Below are 21,361 nucleotides of genomic sequence, written 5' to 3'. Positions count from 1 at the left end.
ACTGTATCACAAATTCACTCGAGGCAAGGATACAGAGATATAAGGAAACCGAAAGAGACGGGGAAGATAATTCATTTTCGTTCCGGAAGCCACGCAATTTCGGCGAATGCGATTCTGCTGGAAGCACGAACCGAAAGTTGAACTGGAACTTGAATGGAAGTTGAACTTTGAAGTTTTATATTTGGAAAATGCGTACAACTCAGATATACAGCCTTTAAAAAAAGATACATAAAGAAGAAGATATGACGAGAATCTTTTTGCGCGAAAAGAAAGGAAATATAATATTTGCCATTCAGGAATTAAGAGAATATACACACAGTACGTATCTCTATATAATTCTTTCAATCGCCAAGATGCTATAATCAATTATATCATACTTCTTTTTGAAACTCTTCCTCTTTTCTTTCAGAACTAAATTACGTTCTTCAAGAACGTAAGTATCGTAGATCGTCGATTTCTGCCTCTCCTCTCGACAGCAAACACGAAATATTAATTCGTCACGACTTATTATGCCGGCTTCGCTGTCGATGGATCCGTTCGGCCGAGTGTATAATCGTTTCTCTGGCAACGATCAATCATTTAATCAGTCATCGAAGGAATGAAAAAAAAAGAGAAAGCATATACCAAACGCGTTGAATGATGACGAAGAGGATCTGAGAATACGCGACCGGCTGTCCATCTTTTTTGCTCGCTTTTATGCGCGACGTCGCAATGAATGCGCACGCTCCATCGGACGATTTGAATATCGTCGCGGCGCGTATATCCGATTCTATAAATGTGGCTGATCGTACCTGTATCCACTTTTTTTTTCGACGCGTACAAGTATACTTAAAAAATATATGTACCGTTAGCATTGACGGAGAACGACCTCGTCGGAGAGACGGCTACCTCGGGCGCGTTATTTACCTCAGCAGCGGGTACGCTTACATCTCACGTGTCTGCAACATCGCGCGTAATCTTTCAGAGCTTCCTCACAGGATTCTCTGACGCGTTATGCATGTGCAACGGTAAATCGCGGAAGAAAATTCCACTGTGACAGAAGCGCGCTATTCTTCCGAAGCCGAGAGCTATCACACGTGGAAGAAATGAGAGAGAGAGAGAGAGAGAGCGGTAAGTCCTTATGTGCGATAAGCGGTAGAAACTTGAGAAAGAATTTTCCACCAGACGCATTATAATGAAAAGTGCATTTTAAGTGCGAACATTTTAAAATTAATCCATTTTCTTTCTACGTTTTATGGCATCGATTACGAAACAAATTATTGTTACTACAAATTGCAAACAAAAATACTATCACCTTCTGTATTGAAAACATGGTTTATTAAAAGTAGGTTCACATAAGTTGACGCAAGACTCGCAGAGCACGCGGAATGTAACTTTTCCATCGGTATCTCGATATTACGAGAGCGCATGCATTTCTGTGCTGATATAGGGTGTCCCGCAAAGGTTCTCTAACAAAATATTATCTTATTATCCGATTCGCGTTTTATTCTTTCCTAAGAAAAATCGTATCCAAAGTTTGATCGATAGAAAAATATTCGAAAGCAGGAGAATATTAGAACTACCGTAAAGAAATCGAAAGAGTAAATCTGAAGTTTTTTTCTTTTTTACAGGAGAGCCGCGTTTATTAGACATAATTCGGAAATGATGATGAATAGATGTGTAAGATTAAAACGCTGTCCCGACAAAAATAGACTCTCGTGCTGATCACGAGACACCCTGTATATGTATATACGCGGGACAAATTGCTGCGGCGTGACGCAACGTCGAGAACACCTGTCTCGACGTTACAAAACCCGCTTCCTGGGGCAGTGTTTCACGCACGTACATGAGCAGCGTGCTTAGATGTGGAGCCACGAGCAAAGGTTCGCCGCTCTATAGATCGGAATATTGATACGTTCGTCCTAGGAAAAATTGATATATCGGTGCATGCAAATGAACCGAAGTGAAGCGCGAGATAGAAAAATCGATGAGCCATATTGAGAGGAAGCTCGTATAGGTATACTCAGAAATTTCAGATACCTAATGTTCGTTTTTTTTCTTTGGTTCTTTTTTTTACAAGAGTCTCGACGGCATTTAGGTGAATACAAATAATCTGTCGGAATATTAGATAACATTGCATCAAGCGCGCGTAATAAGTTCCAAAGAGATTATACATATGAAGAGAGAACGCATACATAACACAGAATTAATGTCCCATGTTTTTTTTTTTTTTTTAATTAATAAATCAAATATACCGGCTAAAAAAATCGCGTGTTGTTCGCGAATGAAATTTTTCTAATTGATTAGATGTCCGAATTTTCAGATTTTCACAAATATAATTCGCAACACCTTGCAACATTCTAGATATTTCAAATAGAATTTGCAAATAATATTTCAATTTAACTCGCTTAAACCTTGGACATTTATTACTTGAAATAGTTTGTAAATATATATTTTGGGCATTAAATATTATCTTAAATTATCTTTAGTTATGAATTATTTAAAGATAAAATATAATTTTTGTCGACGCGTGCGCTTCATAGTCTGCCAGCATCGCGAACGAAGCGAGAAGAAGGCGGTATGTGCAGTCTAGCGAAGCGGATTACGAAACGAGCATTCACGGTATTTCGCGATTGATGATAATTCCACTATGTCTTGTCGTCTGCCCACATTTGCCTTTCGCCGTCTTCGCGTATTATTAGAATCCTTTTAACGAATCTCTTACAAAACGGTGTTTCCTTATGCTACTGAATGCCAATCGATTATCGTTTCATCCCGCTTATTGCCCAGAATTATCTCTCTAAATTGCCACGATTCGGCATAATTAATAACAACGCGCCATAGGAGGGATATCTCTCTTTCTATTTAGATTAGCGAACTTTCCTTTTTCGCACCGTTGTTGGTGTAAATACGGGACGACAGCTGCGATGACATTATCGGCGAGACAAACATGACAGTGATAAATCGGCTTCTTTGTGCGATCGTGGAGAGTTGAAATAACATCTCGTGCTCGTTGTCGAAAGGCGGAAGACTAGAAGAAAGTAACATAAAGATAATAGACATACGTATACAATTTTCGCTTCATCTGGGATAGTCGTTATATTAGATAATATAACACTATCGTGATCGTGATTGTTATCGATTCGAAATGCAAATAATCCATCTTGTTCTTCAAAGACAATTACTTGCTACATACAGAGGCTGCTCTTATATATATACATCCCGTCGATAAAATTTTTGTGAAAGATTATTCTTTGGAAAGATAAAAGTAAATTTTTTTCTCGTAAAAAATTAATGATAGAAAAATTAGACTAATTAGAAAAATTTAAGTACACATTATTCATATCGAAAATTAAATGATTCTCGACTGTATTGTGATCTGTATAATAAAAAGATAATAAAACGCGATTTTCCGGTAACTTCATACGTATAAAGTATTTGCTGTTAGAAAATTTTTTTAAATAATCGCGTCTGCACTTGTGTTACGCTGTTTTTATTTCAAAGATCAATTTCTTTACGAAAAATCCATCAAATGTGAGATATTTGAAAAATCTCTTTAAAGGATGTGTGCATTGTGATACAATGGAAATATTCCAAGTAGCGGCTTTACTGCCGAGCCTTGGCTTAGATTCCAGACTTGTCGCGTGCACAAATGTGCGTTCGGTGAAGTAGAACGAAAAGGAGACTTTACACGATCTCCTTAGTTCATATAATATATTCTGATGACGAGACTCGTATACCTGCTAGCTTGTATGACAGACACAAATAGTTTCGCATTCGCGTGTTCAATGAGATATATCGAAAAGTCTTTTCAATAATTTAAATAAAATTTCATATAAACAAAGATTTCTTATATGTATATAAATATCACAAAACTCTTGAATCCTTTCAGTACAGACTCTTAGTCTTTTTCGAACATACAATTTCATCTAAATTGCAGAGAAAAAGCTTATCTTCAGTTATTCAGGCACACATTAATGGCCTGCGAAATCTTTTTCTCGAGGCTCTTTAAATCGCGCGAAGCAGCGTTGCAGACAGGTATCTGCGAAGAGATTCGTCTCCACAATCGGAATTTAGATGATCGTCATCTAGATGAGCGGAATTTCTCGATCGTATACTTCTGTTGAGAATTGCTAAGAAACGCCGCTAAATATCGAAGATGTGCGTAAGGACCGGTCGACCGCAAAAGGCGGTTAGGCCATTTGTTTCTCTCAACAGTTTCGGAATGCATTGAGGTTTCGACAGCCTGCAGCTTAAACAGTCATTACAACTGCTCGATTATGTATACGATGCGTACAGACAAGTGAAATCTGAATAAAAGAATATTCAACAATTTACCGTTAGCATTTTACGAGATTATAAAAGGAGAATTTAAACTTCAGCGATCTGCAAGTTTTCCTCGTTACATTAAAGAACATAAAAAAAAATAATAATAATAATAGACAAAATAGTAGACAGTGGTAACGTTTAATATTCTTTCGAAGGAAATAGATGACAAAATAAATGATTATATTGTATGTAATAGGTCTCTTCTCTAAGATTTTTTTTTAATGAGCGAAAAATTGAATTGTTTATTTATATTATGCAAATCTTTTATATACGTAAATCAAAAATTTCTTCTATGAACAAAATCTTTTTTATTGATATGGAAATAATGTTAAAGACCATCTTTGTCGCAACCGAGAGGATTAACGAGACGAGAGAAGGAAAGGAAAGTACGGTGAAGCCGAGAGAGTCAGGGGGGGGGGGAATCAGCGCCGATGAAAGGAAGGAATTTGGTGAATGGGAGTGCCGTGCGACTCGTTTTTCCATTACAATGGCGCACATATGCGGCAATCACGCATATACGAGAGAAGGAGAATTCCTGAGATCTCGTAGCCGATAGGCCAATCACGTTTCCAAGGTAATCGAAAAAGATGCATGCCGCGAGGATGCGGCGTTGGCAACTTGGCGTGATTTCGAAATCATTTCAAGAATTTAGATGTCTTAGTTGAAAAAGTATCTAAGAAGTTGAATGTATTGTTTATACATTTTTCTTTTCTACCAAATATTTCAAAAATATCAAAATTATTTATCTCTCGAGGCATCTTTAAATATCTTTGTGCACACCGGGATAAATCATTCCCATCGATCGTTGTCCAAAATTGATTTGGAATGGTATTAAGTATGCACCGCAGTAATCTCGTCATCGTATGCGTTATTGGACGGATACACGCGGAGCGACGATAAAACGATATCGTCGAATGCATAATGAGGCCTGACGTCATTGTCCGGAAAGGCACAAGCCTCCCCGATGAGAAGCCAAATATGCCACCCACGGATTTTGATCGCGCACGACAGTTCCCCTTGGTGCGTCTTGCTACTTTTGAATTATCATTTTTGTCGAACATTATACGTTCGACACACATAAAACAAATAACGTTTGCTACACGGTTTAAGAATGTCCAACGTCGAATATTTGCGTCATTTATCATGAAATTTCTTTTCGAGATAAATATGCAATTCGCAATAAAATAGATACTTTTGAAAAAAAAAATTCGAAGTGTTTTTCACATAAATTTATATCATATATTCGTGAAATGACAATGAAATAACCAAGTTTACAGAATGTAAGAATTTTATTTAATATTCCATTTTAGATCTGTTTTTTCGTTCAGTCACAATTTGACAATTCACTCGTAACGATCATCATTTTCAAAAGATATCCTTGCGAAAGACGAAACTGGGATATCGCATAATACATAAACAATATCTTTAATTACCCAGATATTCAAGTGCTTTGACTTCGCTTTTTATAATGTCGCCGAAATCTGAGACTCTGTCTTTCGAGGACCACAGAATCTCACAATTAGCACAATCCAGCAACGAGAAAGGTTCGAAACGAAGGAAAAAAAAAAAAAGAGGCGCACGCTAGTTCGAAGCGAAATTTGAAGTTATTCGGCGCGGATTCGCGATAGGGAAGAAACGCGGGGAGAAGAGGAGAGCGGGTGTCCTTGAAACGTGATAGTTAACCGCCACACCATCAGCGAGAATGAAACATTACCTATCTCATGGAAGATGAGGATGCGCCAAGAGATGCGTACACGCGCCTCTTTCGATCGCGAGCACGAAAAGAAATCGCTTTCAAAACGACACGAAGCGGAGGGTCAAACGCCGCGATTCTTACATCCATAGTACAATATATTATAATTAAAATATATTATAATTAAATCTTTCTATGTTCAAAAAAAAATAAAACAAAATTGCAAAATCTGAAAATTTTTAAATCTTCATATCCAAAGATATATTTAAAATTTTTAAATGTTTTACTAAGAAGTTTCAAGAATTTCAATTTTCGAGACGTTTAACGTTTTATATTTTCGATACTGATAAATCTAAAAATTTTCAATTTTATTTTTCTCCGCGTTAAAATCAACTCGATTTTAAATGTAGCTGAAAGACATAGAGGTACAAAGGAAAAAAAAAACGAAAGATAATTTGATCCATCGGTCCATCGGTATCCACCCATAGGCGAGGACGTGTAATTACGGCTCAATATACGATTTAATTCGTCCTTGTTTTGCTTGGATTGTTTGCATGTGTAAAAGACCAACCGAAAACTGGTTGCGTATCGATCGGAGATGCTTTCGGCCGAGTCGAGGAGGTCGGGATGCTGCAACTGGACCATGAACATTTAAAGGACTATATTTTCACACTCGCTCGCTTGGTGTTGTGGTTCGCTGCATACATCGGCGAGCCGAAAGCACTTTATGCAAATCCCTTATGCGAACGCGCTCAATATTGTACTATATCGCGGTGATCGTATTTCGGCCAAAATATCGCCGGCTGCGCCACTTCGATTCTATGTTTATATCGCATGCGTGTAATTAAATATCCCGCTTCGCGCGAGTCGTCCCCTTTGTATTTAGCTCATAACTGGCGATTGACATAAAAATACAAATTCCGCAACCAAATCTTCACCTCTTTTTCGATAATGCCAACAAATTTTTAACTTAGCATAAAGATTACTTTGATAAAATTTTTGCAAATTTAATAAATTGTAATTTTCTTTTTTTGACATATACGACCTCTCAAAAAGTTTCCACGAAACGATATGTCAGTTTCGTGCCACGTTACTTATTCGAATTCTCTTCTGGTATCGGTTTGCACTTTGCAAAATTAACCACTTACAAATTGCATCCTATACATACAGCGTGCAACCGAAGGATAGCCGAAGAAATTTATTCTTCCTCTCTCTCGTCGTCTTTTCCGCGTCTTTCCTGTTCCTTGAGCAACAGAGCTCTCCTGATTTCTCAACGAGGACTTTGAAGATCGGCATGAGCCTTACCAGGAAACGCGTACGAAGACAGCTCTTATCCTTTTTTTTTCCATCTTACTCTTAGTCCCAGGTCCCAGCCTTCTCCATAAGCATTTCTCTCTCTCTCTCTCTCTCTCTCTCTCTCTACTCTTATTTCTTTCTCGCTTCTTCCGTCTCGAGATCTTCTTCCGCTCTCTTCTTTGTCCTATCCGCGTCTTCGGGAACGATTCCTCATTCGTCACGAACAGATGCGGTTCTTGATATAAACGGAACGTGACTTCTTCGATTGCGGTTTTACGCGGAAATTAATGTAGGCAAATAGGATCGGCCGCCGCCGCGCCGTCAGAGGAGTCCGCGTGATACGCGATGCGCTTAATCGCATGCGTATCGAATCTCACAGCGAATCTCGGCGAAATTACGACGGAGCGATAGCGTGTCGTCCCTCGAAGAGATGTGACGTGCCGCTTCCCTTAGGCGCAAAATCATTCATCATTCTCGCTACCGCATGCGGTAACAATTTTCAAGATATGCGGAGGAAAGCATATGCCGACATATCCATACTTATTTCGTCCATTCGTTCGCACGAGAATATTCTTCCCATCCTGATTATATGTGCGATAGCTTCCTCGAAAATGAGAATTATTCTATATAAAGTTCTTCTTTACATATAAAATTTAGTATCAAGTTGCATATATTATCGATATCTTTTCGCAATTAAAGCAGAGTCAACTTCTTTTTTCGTTAAATAAATTTATCTAAATCATAAGCTTTTCTCAACGCATCCTTTTTTCATATTCCTTTATTATTTTGTCCTTTATTTAGCGCATATTTTTCCTTTAATTTATTCAATGATATTTTTATTGAAAGTTTATTGATTTTCGTCTCATGCCTCGTTACATATCTACGAGCTTCATTTTTATATTTGAACCTGAATCGCCAATTATCATATTATATATTTCCCTAACAATTCCGCTCGCGCAAACGCGCCCCGGTATACTTAACGCAATATTTTTTTCTCGCACGCTCATATTGACGAATAATATTGAAGCGAACCTTCTATCTTGGATTATGGCGTTAAAGCACATTTTATGTGCACAACACGATGCTGCCGGGTTTATATATTCGCGCTCATAAACGCGCGATACAATCGCTGCTGAAAGCGACTGGCGCCTTTAACGAGCGTGCTTTTCACGTCTTTAAGAAGGGTCCTCTGTAAAGCTTACGAAGGGTCGTGACAACGACCTTGCCGACGACGTACGACGTCTGGCTAGGCGGGACGGCCCTTAGTCATCGTTTAGGAATGCCGGTTGATGTATATTACGAAGTTTTATCCCATCTATTATCAAGTAAAAACAAATGAGAAAAAATAATGGGCTTATATTCTCGGATGACTTCCGTATCATCGTTCTCTTAGAGAACCTTCTCTACATTTGCAGTTGTTTCATAATCGATTGTTGAATGTTGTTTTTCTCTATAAGAACTTATTCATGGATTCAGTATATAATAAAAATCGTCAGGTAATTCTGGCGAGTGTCGTATAAACGTCATATACAATAGATGAAGGATATATCAAAAATCAGCTTGAGAAATATATTTTTAATGACATATATTTATGCGTTTAATTAATTTTTACAAATCTTCGATTATAAAAGATTAAATAAAATTTTTTTTATGAAATTTCTATTGTAAACATTTTAATTTGAAATCTTCAAATCTAGGACTAAAACGCCATGTATGTATACATGATCGCACAATAAAAGTACAAGTCATTCGAATGTCGCAGAAGAGATCCCTGAGAATTTTCTTTATTCTGGTCCAAAATGACTCGTAGATTTCCGGAAGGGCCGCCGAGATTGCCAATGAACAGTATGCGGAGGAGAATTGCATTACAGGTTAATGCACTAACACAGTTTTCGATATAACTTTACACATTACGACATACGTGGTTTTTCTCTCCTTCCCTATCGTAGCCTGCGCGGGATCCCTCTATCTCTTTCGCAAAATCAAGAATATTGTCGGACATTTGCAGACTGTCTTTTGACCAGGCGCCAAATCGCCCACTTTATATTTACGCACCGACATACGAGAATGCACATAGGGCGATTCTATAAACGTAACATGCGCTCCTTAAATGCGTCCCGTATAAATAAATGTCTCAAGATAAGATGCACTTAGATCCGGGAATTCGGATGGTATTATAGAAAGACTAAAAATATTGTTAAAGGATATTTTTCAATACTTTTTACAGCTTTCTGTTCGAGTTACTTAATTTTTTAATTGTCCAGAATAATTAAATCGCAATAATATAAAATCTCAAACATATATATCAAACATTTATAAGGTTTACTTTAATACATTATGCTGTAACAATAATAAAAATAAAAATAAGAAAATCTTTCATATTCTCGTCATATCGCTTTCTTAAAAATGACAACAGTTTTATAAAACGCATACATATATATATATATATATATATATATATATATATGTTTATGTGTGTATATTTGCTACAATAAAAAAATGCACCAACATCAATTGGAGAGATACGACAAAATCAACGTAACATGATCCTTCGTCAATTAGCATTGAATTATTCCCATATCACCTTATACATCGTTTACTGATACCTTACCAAACGCGAATTATAGAAATACCGTACGGAACGAGTTACACGTGACGTAGACGTAACCGATACGAATCATTTGTCGGGATAGTATACAAATGCATTTCGCTTTTCACTAGTGCCGCTGCTGTTCTTTCGAGTGCTTGACCAACTTCCGCGTCGTAAACGTCATGCGAAGACTACCAGCTAAATTTACTGCGCATTCCGAAGAAAATTTCCACGTTGGGCGAGCTCGCGCACGAGCTACACTTGACTCAAGTATATCTAATAACTCTTCTAGTAAAAAGAATTCTCCGCAATCCTTTCTTGGATAATACCATACGAAAAACAAAATATCAAAAAGCAATATAAAAGACATTGTAATTTGAAGAAATTGTCGGAAGATGACACGAAACAAATCTTATGATAACGTCACACGAATTAATGATGCGTTTTATCTATTTTCGACTTAACACACGCGTTAATTCGAAAATAAATAAAATACATTTAAAGCGGCGAAAAATACAAAGCGCTATGTGAAATATAACGATTTTGTATTTCGTTCAGAAAATAAAATTATTGCCCGTAAATTTCGTAATAAAATAATAAATATACAATTTTTATCTTCTGTCTTTTCGGTTCTTTTTTCGATTTTCAAAAAATCGCTCGAAATATTTGCTTTGATAAATAATCGATGTCTCGATAGGTTTATAAATCGTCGATTACAAGAGTTAATCGCGTGGAAAGTTTAAAGCAAGATTACTGTAAAAATGAGATAGCATTGTATGATTTTGCAATGTTGAGCGGATAGTAATAATCGTATATAATCGTGTTTTCATGTTTTGCAAGTGAATGCCATAAAGAACAGCGACATATATACAAACAAGAGAGGAGGTGAAAGCCAAGGGAAACTACAATATGAGTGTAAGCATTTATTGGGCGAGCAATTTATAATTTATATTTATTATTTATTATTTATAAAAAATTGCTCACTTTATCTATGCGATAGTAATTTAGTATATGTAATCATTGTATAATGCATGTAAAATTATTTTCTAGCTCTTAAAATTAATATCAATATATGAAGGTGAATCAATCGCAAGATTAACCGCGCGTCTTTACTTACAGTTCTCTCTCTCTCTCTCTCTTTTTTTAAATTTGACATAGGCTATCTGAGGTGCGCCACGACGAAGACATCGAGCACGAAGTCACGCCAAAATAGAAACGGGGCAAACGAAACGCGCGACACCGCCGACGAAGAAACAGAAGGAAACGACCGGAGAGTCGCATTAATATAACCGGTGCAAAAAAGAAAAGAGGAAATAAGAAATTGTGGACTGAAAGAAGTCCAAAATGAGGGAAACACGCTGTCGTTATATTTGTCCGAGACGAATGAAAATGAATCCACGATGAACGAAAGCTGACTGAGCAGGTAAGTAGATTCGTTGATCTACCTATCTTAGGGACAAGATAGTTTTTGAAGAATGAAAAAAGGAGCTTACCTTAAAGATTCGGTTCGACTCTCATTGATACAGATTGTAAACAATGGGATGTCTGAATCTTTCAGTCGTTTAAAAAATCGTAGGAAATATGAAACGCCCGAATAATATTTCCTGCTTCGAAAAGAAATTACTACGACTTCGTCGTCAACTTATTATTTAAACAATTGCGTAAACGAGATTATTAAAATATATACTACTGTTATCGAAAAAAGATCTACAACAAATATAAAAGAATCTATTAAATCTTTTAATAAGCATGGTTACTCAACTAATTATAAAACATAGACTCGCATAACGTTTGAATTTAATTATTTATTTATTAACGGAAGCAATCTGTCGATAATATAAAAGGCAAATTGCAAAAATCTTTCGATTTGCTATTAATATATAATAACTTTTTCTTTTTTACAAGAGAATATATAATAATTGATGAAATATGCTACGATAATATAGAGTATATTAAGTGAGTAAATTATTTTATTTTTAAATATTAATATATAACTCTGATAAGTTGTATGTAGCCATTGTTACTGAAATGTAATTTCATGTTTCCATTTGATCTGCATTATATAATAAATGTTTATACCGATTAGAGAACGTGACGTGATGCGCACGTTATCCAGTGAGATTTCGAGACTAGCTTACGGTTCTTCTTGGCTTCTCAAGAATCGAGGAGCCGTATAGAAGCTTGAGATAGGGGTTCGCAGAATGAATGCCACCACGATGAGCTCGCAAAGTCAGGAATTTTAAAAAATTCGATAAACAAGGCGCGACGACACGATAACGAACAAGTTCAAGATAAAAATCCAATCATATTACATATAACTATGAAACAAATTATTTTGCACTGAACACGATCCATTATTGCAATGTATAATGTCGAACTTGGTTTTCTTTCTAGCTTGCGGAATGTTAGCAGAAAAATTAGAAAAATTAAATTAGTCTGATAGAAATGATAAAATAATGCATTTATAGACGTAAGGGCGGATTATCTTTAAGCACAGGAATTCCCATTTAGTTTATTAGACCTTACAGCCGACAGTGTTATCCTGAATCCGTCAGTAACAGACTTTCAAAATCCTATATACCTAATAACCGTCTAGACACTACAATGCCGTCTAGCCGTAAAAAGCTTCAAACTCAACACATCGAGTGTCTTAAAATCGTAAAAATCTTTTTAAAATTAAGTATGTATAATTTTGCTCTCTTAAAAAAAAAAAAAAAAAAAAAAAAAAAAAAAAAAAAAAATCTCAAATTTTATTAATTATCTCATATATCAAAGAGTCGATCGATTCTCTCTCTGGATCATAAAATTAGCTTGCAAAACGGTCAATGATCGTAAAATAGTGACGGACTGATTGGCTACGATTAATCGACATCGATAAAGCATCGCTTTCCTCGAAATCGATGCGGTGAAAGTGCATGGAACACTCACCAGCTCCAGCTCCAGCTTGCGCACGTCGTAATATCCCTTGTAATACTTGAACCACATCTCTCACTGATCACTGCCGCGCCCGGATGAGCATACGCACCGCGCGTTACATTCAACAGGATGATAACCCTCGAGGTTTTTCTCTTCTTTTTTTTCCCTCTCTCTCTCTCTCTCTTCGTCTCTCCAAGCCTTGCGAATAAATCGTTACTATAGCATCGAGAGTATCTCCGGTCGCGGTGATACTTGGCGTTCAGAGAGCGAACTGTTAACTTCCGTGCCTTTAGCGATGAGACGCGCGTCGCGCGTATCAAAGGGTTCACTGTTCTGCTCGGCGATCCGCGTCCGTATCGAAGACGAAGATAAATATACGAAGCGCGAGACGCGGACAGCGCGAGATGAACGAAGAGAAAGAAAGTGAAAGAGGGGAGGAAAGAGGGAGAGTGCCAGAGAGACAGGGAAGAGACTAGCGTGTGGTACGATGCACTCGAGGACCTTTGAGAGACTGTACGGCTCGGCGCGGCCAAGAGGCCAAGTATAGACGAGCATGCATCGTGTAGGTGCGCATTAATGTGTACGCGTGAGTTTTCATGTCGTACGTGTCATGTCGGTGTGCGTGCATGCGTGCGAGCTCACAGACCACTAGACTTAATTAGCCGTCTCATCACTGGGACACCCTTCTTTTTTTCCTAATCACGTGCGATTTCACAGAGCGAGAACTGCTGCAAGACCGGGGTTCTTTGTATCGTGCAAGCCGAGAGTATCTTGAAAAAGCGCGATGAAACGCACCAAAGAAACGACTTTCCAGACTTGTCACTTGGGAAGTGGATCCTTGTGCGAGCCACGCATGCTTTTCTCTGTTTTATGAAGGATACATATGCGGTATGCGCGTTCTAACATGATACTTCTTAAGGAATATAAAAAAAAAAAAAAAACTTATTCACGGATATAATCATCAACTATTTATCTGTATTCAAATTTTACAACGTTATAATTTATATATTAAATAGCTAATGTACGTGAAGATGAAAGAAAACTCTATATAAAAATATAATGAATTATCTCGAATAAAGAAAATATATAAAAATCAAATATAAATGTACAAAAAAATATGAAATGGTATAAGTACTATATACTTAATGTGTTTCGTAAGCAAAAGCTTAGAAAAATTAGTACGCATTGAATAGCTTCACGGACACGAAGACGGAATAAAAATAGCACAGTTCTATTAGCATTATTAACTTATCTCTGTAAGCTAGATAGATAATCGAACAGCGTGTCGGTAAATACACAGTGACGATACTGCGTTAATCAACTTCTAACGAGTGATACGTATGAACTTCGGCTACAAGGCTACGGAATTGTGTCGAGGTGAACGACATTCCGAGGCGATTTTACGAAACTGTGAGCTGAAAATTTTTTATGCGCCGCCCTCGTCGTAAAAACTGACAATATTTCAGTCATGTTGCGCCGAGATAATCCTGTCGTATGCAGGTTTAAGCTTCGGGAAGTTATATAATACGCATCGATATTAATTTGCTATCCATATGAGGATATAATGTCACATAAATCTGATAATCCGACTCTTGAGAATATTATAATTGCATGACATTATATAAGCGATGAAAAAATTAATATACAATACATATTAATAAGAAATTTCGAATTATTCGCGGATATAATTATTTCTATTAAGATTGCGCAAAATATTGAGATTAATTCTCGTATATTTTTTAATTTTGTATAATTCAATTTTTAAAATAAAGTCTCACGTGTATAGAAACATGTCTCATCGATCATTCATTGACACACTTCCATATGCAGAAATTTTTTCCATGAAAAGTAGTAAAGAGTTATATAAATAGCGCGTTATAAATATTTTTCCGAGAATAAAAGTGTAACCTAAATTTGTCGTTTCCTCGAGCGATATCACTTTGCATAATTACTGAAATATATATAAATGAAGGAATTCACTGATTTATTTCTGACTCGCTTCTGTCAAAAGTTAAATCTAGAAATTCTGGATAATGACGATCATAAAAAAAAAAAAAAAAAAAAAAAAATTCTATAATACAATTAAAAAATGTCTGCATTTTAAATAATAATATACTTAACACATAATATGTAAATGTGAAAAACTTAAATAATTTGAACAGATTGTTTTGACAGAATTTTAAATGAGATATAAGACGCGTCGAGAGACGCACAAATAAAATAAAATAATCTTGTTTCGCGGCCGTCATAAATGTGAAGTCAAGTTCATTGTCGTGTACAAGTGTGGAAGAGCCAGCCTCTCTCCCCCTTCCTCCCGTCGCTTCTCGCTCAATCGGAATCAAATCGTCCGCATCCACCGACGATTCCATTCATTTATCCTTCGTCTTGACATTTATGAACGAATAGTCGCTACGCTATTAATCATCGCGCTCGCATTCGCGTTCGTTTATCCTAAAAAAGCCACGCGCGTATTTCTACGATCATATGCGTATTGATTTATGAGTCGATCTCGTATCACTTATAGTACTTGCTCGTTCTTTTCTACGCGCCGCGGTGGAGAGATTTCGCGATTGCATTCGCGCAATTATAGGACGACTCGCGCGATTCAGCGGGCGCATACTCGCGTCCCTTGATGCCCGAATCAATTTCAATGCGAATCGAGTGGTCCTCTTAATCGATCGTGCGGTCTCCGCGAGGTACGCTCTCGTTAATCATTGTCGCTCTTAATTTAACAACGAGATCTATACGCGTTCGAAACATGTAAATTGATTTCTTCCATAAGGGCACGCTGGGGAAGACGCGCCCTCATACTCGCGAGTGCAAAAGCGAAGAAACGATAGCGTGAACGAGAATCGTTTTACGCTTAATATTTTAGGAATTTATGATGAATTTATGATATAAAGCGCATACGATTGTCTCAGAATCTGCGAGCGGAGAAAGAGAAATAATATATTTTTACAATATCGTTACGCTATGAAAAATTGCTTTCTGTAATAAAAGTATTTTCACTTGAATAAATACTCTATCAGTTATTTTACACGAATGTTCTCTGTTCGTCTAACACTTATAATTAATCTACGCACGAATCGATTTAAAGTCAATTGCCTATTGGCGTCGCGTTCTCATTAATCAATACTGATTCTAAAGGAGAAATCGGTAGATACATTTTACGTAAGAAAGCATACTTATAATTAGACAAATATAATTTCTCTCTTTCTCGCGTCTTATAACGCTCGCTCTCGAAAGCGACCAGCGACGTTCTCGTCGCATCACACATTTTCTGATTTATGAGCAAGAACGATCGCGTGCAGTTTTAAGATTGTATCTTTTTTTTTTTTTAAATGTTTCGCATCGCATTTGTGTGCAATCGCGAAGCTCGATTGCTTCGTGCGAATACATAGCAGCTTAAATAGCCGTGTAGCCGCGATAATTGCGCGACGCCACGATCATCGTTCTGAATCAATGGCGAATATACCTAGCGTTTTAAAACTCGTCGCGAAATTTATGAAACCTGTTCTCATTAATCGATATTACGCTCCGATTCTAGAAACGCATGCGTACGCTCGCAAACAGATATGCTCGCGCGATTACCGCACGCGCGGTTATAATTAACCGTGGCAAATTGCGAATTTACGATACGCGTTCAAACATCTCGAAAAGTCATTACGCGAATTACTTTAATTACTCGAGGCATCGTGCCAAGACATGTATAAGCAACTCCTTAAGTATTCTTGTTCATTTCACTTTTATATGTAAAATTAAATTCCGAATTTTCCCCTTTCAAGAAAGTAGATAATAATTATCGTAACGTTTCTTCCTCTTTACATACACACAGTAGCGAATTAACGACGCTATATTTACCAACGCGTTATCAATCGCTCCCCCCAACGCCCATCAACGATCATCTTTCTCAGCCTCGTTCTAAGGGCAGCACGACTATCGCGCTATCGACCATTGAAATCGCACTGACAACAAATCATCTCGAATCAATCCCCTCCCGAGAGCAATTTCATCATCCCCGGGTATTGATATCGTCTCGCGCGCGAAACGCGTATGAGACGCAGCGTGCTCTCATTAATCAACAGCGACTTATAGCTAGTCGGATTGCGCGCGGGATTCGTTCTTCGTTCAAAAGAACGTTGCGCTCGCATAATTGCCCCCAGCTCTCGAGCAGGCCGACGCGGCATAATTTTGATTCCCATACGGGTGTGGTACGACGACGATGAAAGAGAAGCGTGCGCGCGCTCGTCCTTGCGGATGCTCCTCGCGAGATACGAGAGAGGAGAGGATTATCCCGCACGTCCGGCGATTCCTGATTTATGAGCCGAGCGCCAAGTTTTCAAAACTTATCTATCTTCTTCTCGTCTATCCTCTTTCCTTCTCGAAATGGCTCTTCTTCTCTCGTATATACGCGACGACCGCAATTATTGCACCGAGGGATCCCCCTCTCTCTCTCTCTCTCTCTCTCTCTCTCTTTTCCTCTCTACGTGTTCAATGGCATCTTTCAACAGGCCGCGCGCGCTCGCATCTAAATGGCTCTCCCCCTAACTTCACTTTTCTCCATCGTCTTTTTACTCGCGGTCGTAGCTCAGAATGAGCTGGACTCAAGCTAGTTCCCCTTTATCGTTCTCCTAACATCGCTCGATACCCGTAACAACGATGCTTAGAGCAATGACTTGCAACTGACAAGATTTCAGTAAATCTTTATGTATATAAAACGTGTTGCGATATTAATTTTCCCAATAAATCAAAACTACATACAGATTATTATTGAGATTAGATTATCCAAATTATAAAAATCGCCTAGAATATCATTTACTGGAATACCATGGAATATACCTTTAATTAATTTTAAATAAATCTCTATTTTGAAAGTAGTTAAGTATACATGTACTTGTATATTATTATTTATTCTTGTATCGTATAAATGCACAGAAAATCGATGTATAACAAGAAAAGTGCAGAAATGTTGACGTTGCTCGATGTTGCCAAGAAGTAATAAATCGTTTAATTCCAAATAATGTTACAGATGTAATCAAGTGTGCGTGCAATATATATATATATATATATATATATATATATATATATATATATATATTATAATTAGCAATGCAAATCATTTGTCGGATTTGTCGGGGCATTTAATTAATATGAATGATATAAAACGCGTCGCGACGCGCGCTGCTGGAAGCACGAAATGACATGGCGTTGCAGCAACAGCCGCGCGTGCAGAAGAACCTGCTCCGAGGCGAGGGAGATCGAGGAGCACGCACACACACACTCACACATACACACACACAAACACGTTTGAAAAATTAATGGGACTCTACAAGAAGCAACCAAGTCAATAGCATCGTTTAGAAAATACCCTGGTAGGCACACGATCGATCGTCAAGTGCATCAACTTCTGCGTGATCTTCGAGAAAAATCAGCTAATAGTTGATACCTGCCCGCGTCATTCCAATCGATGCCTATTGCGCGAGTGCGTTTCTCGTTGCGTAATATGTGTATAAAACTGCCTAGTCTTAAAATATACGCCCCCTGCGCTCGATACGAACGAGATGTAGAACGCGACAATGTGTGTACCCTAAAATATTCGAATCGGTATTGGTTTCATTATTATTTATTAGTTAAAAAATGTATATTAGAAAAACCAGAAATATAATTTATAATTTTAAATATACAAAGCGATCTTTTCAAATCAAGATCAATAATAATGCAAAAAACTTATAATTTATGAGCACATTTATAAATAAAGCAAGTGTAAAGGATAATATTTTTTTTTTTCACGAATAAAATATTTATATGAACGTAGAAGTGTGCTTTTTTCTTGTGAAATTTTTTTCGTCTCTTTGGCTGTTAATTTTTTATATCAAATTTTTTTTACTCACCACGCCATACGATCATAATTAATCATAAAAGACCAAGAAACACACTGCGCGGCTTACCTGTAACAGAGAAAACGGAACTTATATTATTTTTAATTCAATTATTGATTAAAACGAAATAAATGTCTAATTTGTAGTTCATCTGCGCATAGAATTAGCATCAAAATTTTTCCGGTAAAATACGGCTCTAGGATGAGCAAGTGTACGTGTGCAAGTTTAACGAGTTTCGCTTTTAGCGTCACTTAACATCGCAAAAGAACCAGCAAAATGCATTCTTCGTCCATCCGTAAAACAAACAGCTATGAAAAGACAAAAATCTTACACAATGGATCTTTAAAAGAAAATTACTCTGTTCGATAACTAGAGGTCCGCATTTCATGGATTTTCCTTGAACGATAAGATAGAAAAGACAAACGCTATTATCACGTAATCTTAAACTCCTCGTTGTATTACATATAAGTAATCACACTACTACAATCATACTATGTAAAAATCTTTTTTAATTTATTCTCACATTTTCTATTTCATTATTTTATTCGTCGATATATTTATCATTCTTTTTAATATATAAATTACTCCTTATGTATTTTTTATCAAGAAAAATCAACAAATTTTTCGTAAACTTCAAAACTTCTTAAGAAAATTCTTTTGTAAAAGTACTTGATAAAAGTTATCAAGATTTATTAAATTCTTGAAATATTTTCATCACTTTCTCGCTTTAAACAGACTCGGGACTTTCGTCATGTATACGAAATGATCCGAAGCGCTCGTTAGCTAGTCACTACTTCGTGGCCAACTCGATATAGCCGATTCTGCGCATCCTTTCGTTAAGCGTTACCCGTGCGAAAATCATTTCGCGATGGGTGTAACACATGTCGGAGATCTCAATAAATAAGACTCGTAGGCATTCTCCAGTCCGACGTCGACTATAAAAACCTGATAAGATCGATAGCTAAACAATCACCTTGACTGTTACGGTCATGATGCACATTTTCGTGACGCGCGTATGAGTACGAAGGAACGTGTACGTGTGTGTGCAGACGCACAGAACGCTGGTAGAAGGAGGAGGGAAGGGGAAGAGGAAGAGTTAACGAAAAATCGCGTTTATATATACACTCTATAGCTGTAGCGCCGGTCAAGATTTATCTGCCACTTATCGCGACGTACGCCAGAATCACACTGACTTTTTAGATGTGCTTGGCTGTGCTTACGACATCTGGTCTTTCGTTAAAGCGAGTTCGAGGAGGGATGAGCTCTTACCACTCGATTGGACCTTTCGAGACTTTTCTTCGCTCGAGCCAGCCCTTCGTGGGTTCTCATCTTCTAATTCTGACACACTGTGCCTCTCTATATACAATATCTTACTCATCCGATTGGAATTTTGGAAAAACATATTATCTCGATGACATGTTATTCTCTAAATTTTCTAATAATCGATTTTTCGAGAGACAAAAATTTATTTCTAAATGTTAACGTAATATTATGACTCATAATTTTATATATCTATCGATAAATAACATTTAATAAAATAACTAAAACTCTATGTACATAAAATATGTTATAAACAATAGAAATTTGATAAAAATATTAAGAATATATTGTTTTTAATATTTATTCTTTTATACACAATATTTTTAAATTTTAATATTATTCTTATATTATTATATGTATATTTCTATGCTATTTTTTTTTCTTTTTTAAGCTTAATAATATTATATATTATAATACATAACAATATTATATTGTATAATATGTAGCGAATAATGTGAAAAAACTGTGTATATGTAAATAGCGTGAACCATCAATTTTATAACACAAAACAAATATATAAATTAGTCGCCCGTCAGTTGTATCGATCTAAAGGTTTCGTATTTAATACATCGTAATGCTGGAGTAAATATTTGCCGGACTCGTGTGGGCAAACAGGCCCAAATCACAGTGGTCGGTTTGTTCTTGAGCGCCTTTTCACGGTTCTCAACCACAACGGCTCGTTTCGATTCGCTCGCGAAATCCGCATTGCCCGTTTTTGTTGCATTCCGCGAGTATATAACGGAACGTAACACCGCCGATCGACAGATCACCGTTAAAGCTTTAAAGTACATATACGTATGGCCAGCGTAATAATTAGCGATGTCTTTAATCGGGTAAGCTATACGCGTCGTCTCAACATCCGCTAATGCAATGGAATGTGTGTAACGTTAAACTTTTCGTTAAAGTGAAATTTATTGGCGCAGAAATTATTTCACTTATCGCGGAGCAAAATAAAAAGGGAATAACTTTGACACGTTTTCAACACAATCGCGGCGATTAATACAAGTTTAATTTCTGCGTTTAAAAAAATCGCGAAGCTTCCCCGGCCGTTTGTCATTCTAAAGTTCTTTCTTTATCTATTTTTCTAGGAAATTGTAGATTTTAAAACCTCTCAAAAATTATTTAAGAAATAAATAAATTCTGTAATCTTTAATTATCATTTTTAGTAACAATAATAAATTTTTCATCTTTGCAAACTCGAGATGCTTTATTTAATAAATGGAAGAGAGAGAACCTCTGAAGAATTGCTGCCTTTATATATGGCCACCTGGTAAAGATGAGTGTCATGTGTGGAGTGTTTAAACAGTTGTTACTGACCATTTATTTCACGTGGCTATTATCGATTTCTAAATGTAAATT

At 36.8% G+C, this 21,361-nt stretch overlaps 1 protein-coding gene across 4 annotated transcripts in view; it reads right to left on the bottom strand.

Annotated features, from left to right (window-relative positions):
• LOC138932216 (rho GTPase-activating protein 20) overlaps positions 1-21,361 on the bottom strand; it is a 175,816-nt gene that overhangs the window by 9,566 nt on the left and 144,889 nt on the right. Inside the window, exon 1 of one of the 4 annotated variants that reach the window (XM_070293824.1) lies at positions 12,816-13,239. The exons of the other annotated variants lie outside the window; for them this stretch is intronic. Coding sequence (XP_070149925.1) covers positions 12,816-12,872 — 57 coding nt within the window. The 5' untranslated portion in view covers positions 12,873-13,239. Of the gene's footprint in view, positions 1-12,815; positions 13,240-21,361 lie in introns of those variants that run through there. 4 annotated transcript variants of the gene reach the window in all.

The sequence above is a fragment of the Polyergus mexicanus genome, unplaced genomic scaffold, assembly GCF_030449975.1.
Source record: "Polyergus mexicanus isolate NDT 795.1 unplaced genomic scaffold, iyPolMexi1.0 SCAF_4, whole genome shotgun sequence".
Classification (NCBI taxonomy): Eukaryota; Metazoa; Arthropoda; class Insecta; order Hymenoptera; family Formicidae; genus Polyergus; species Polyergus mexicanus.
Note: the sequence above shows the minus strand (reverse complement) of the source record. Positions and strands in the feature narration are given on the sequence as shown.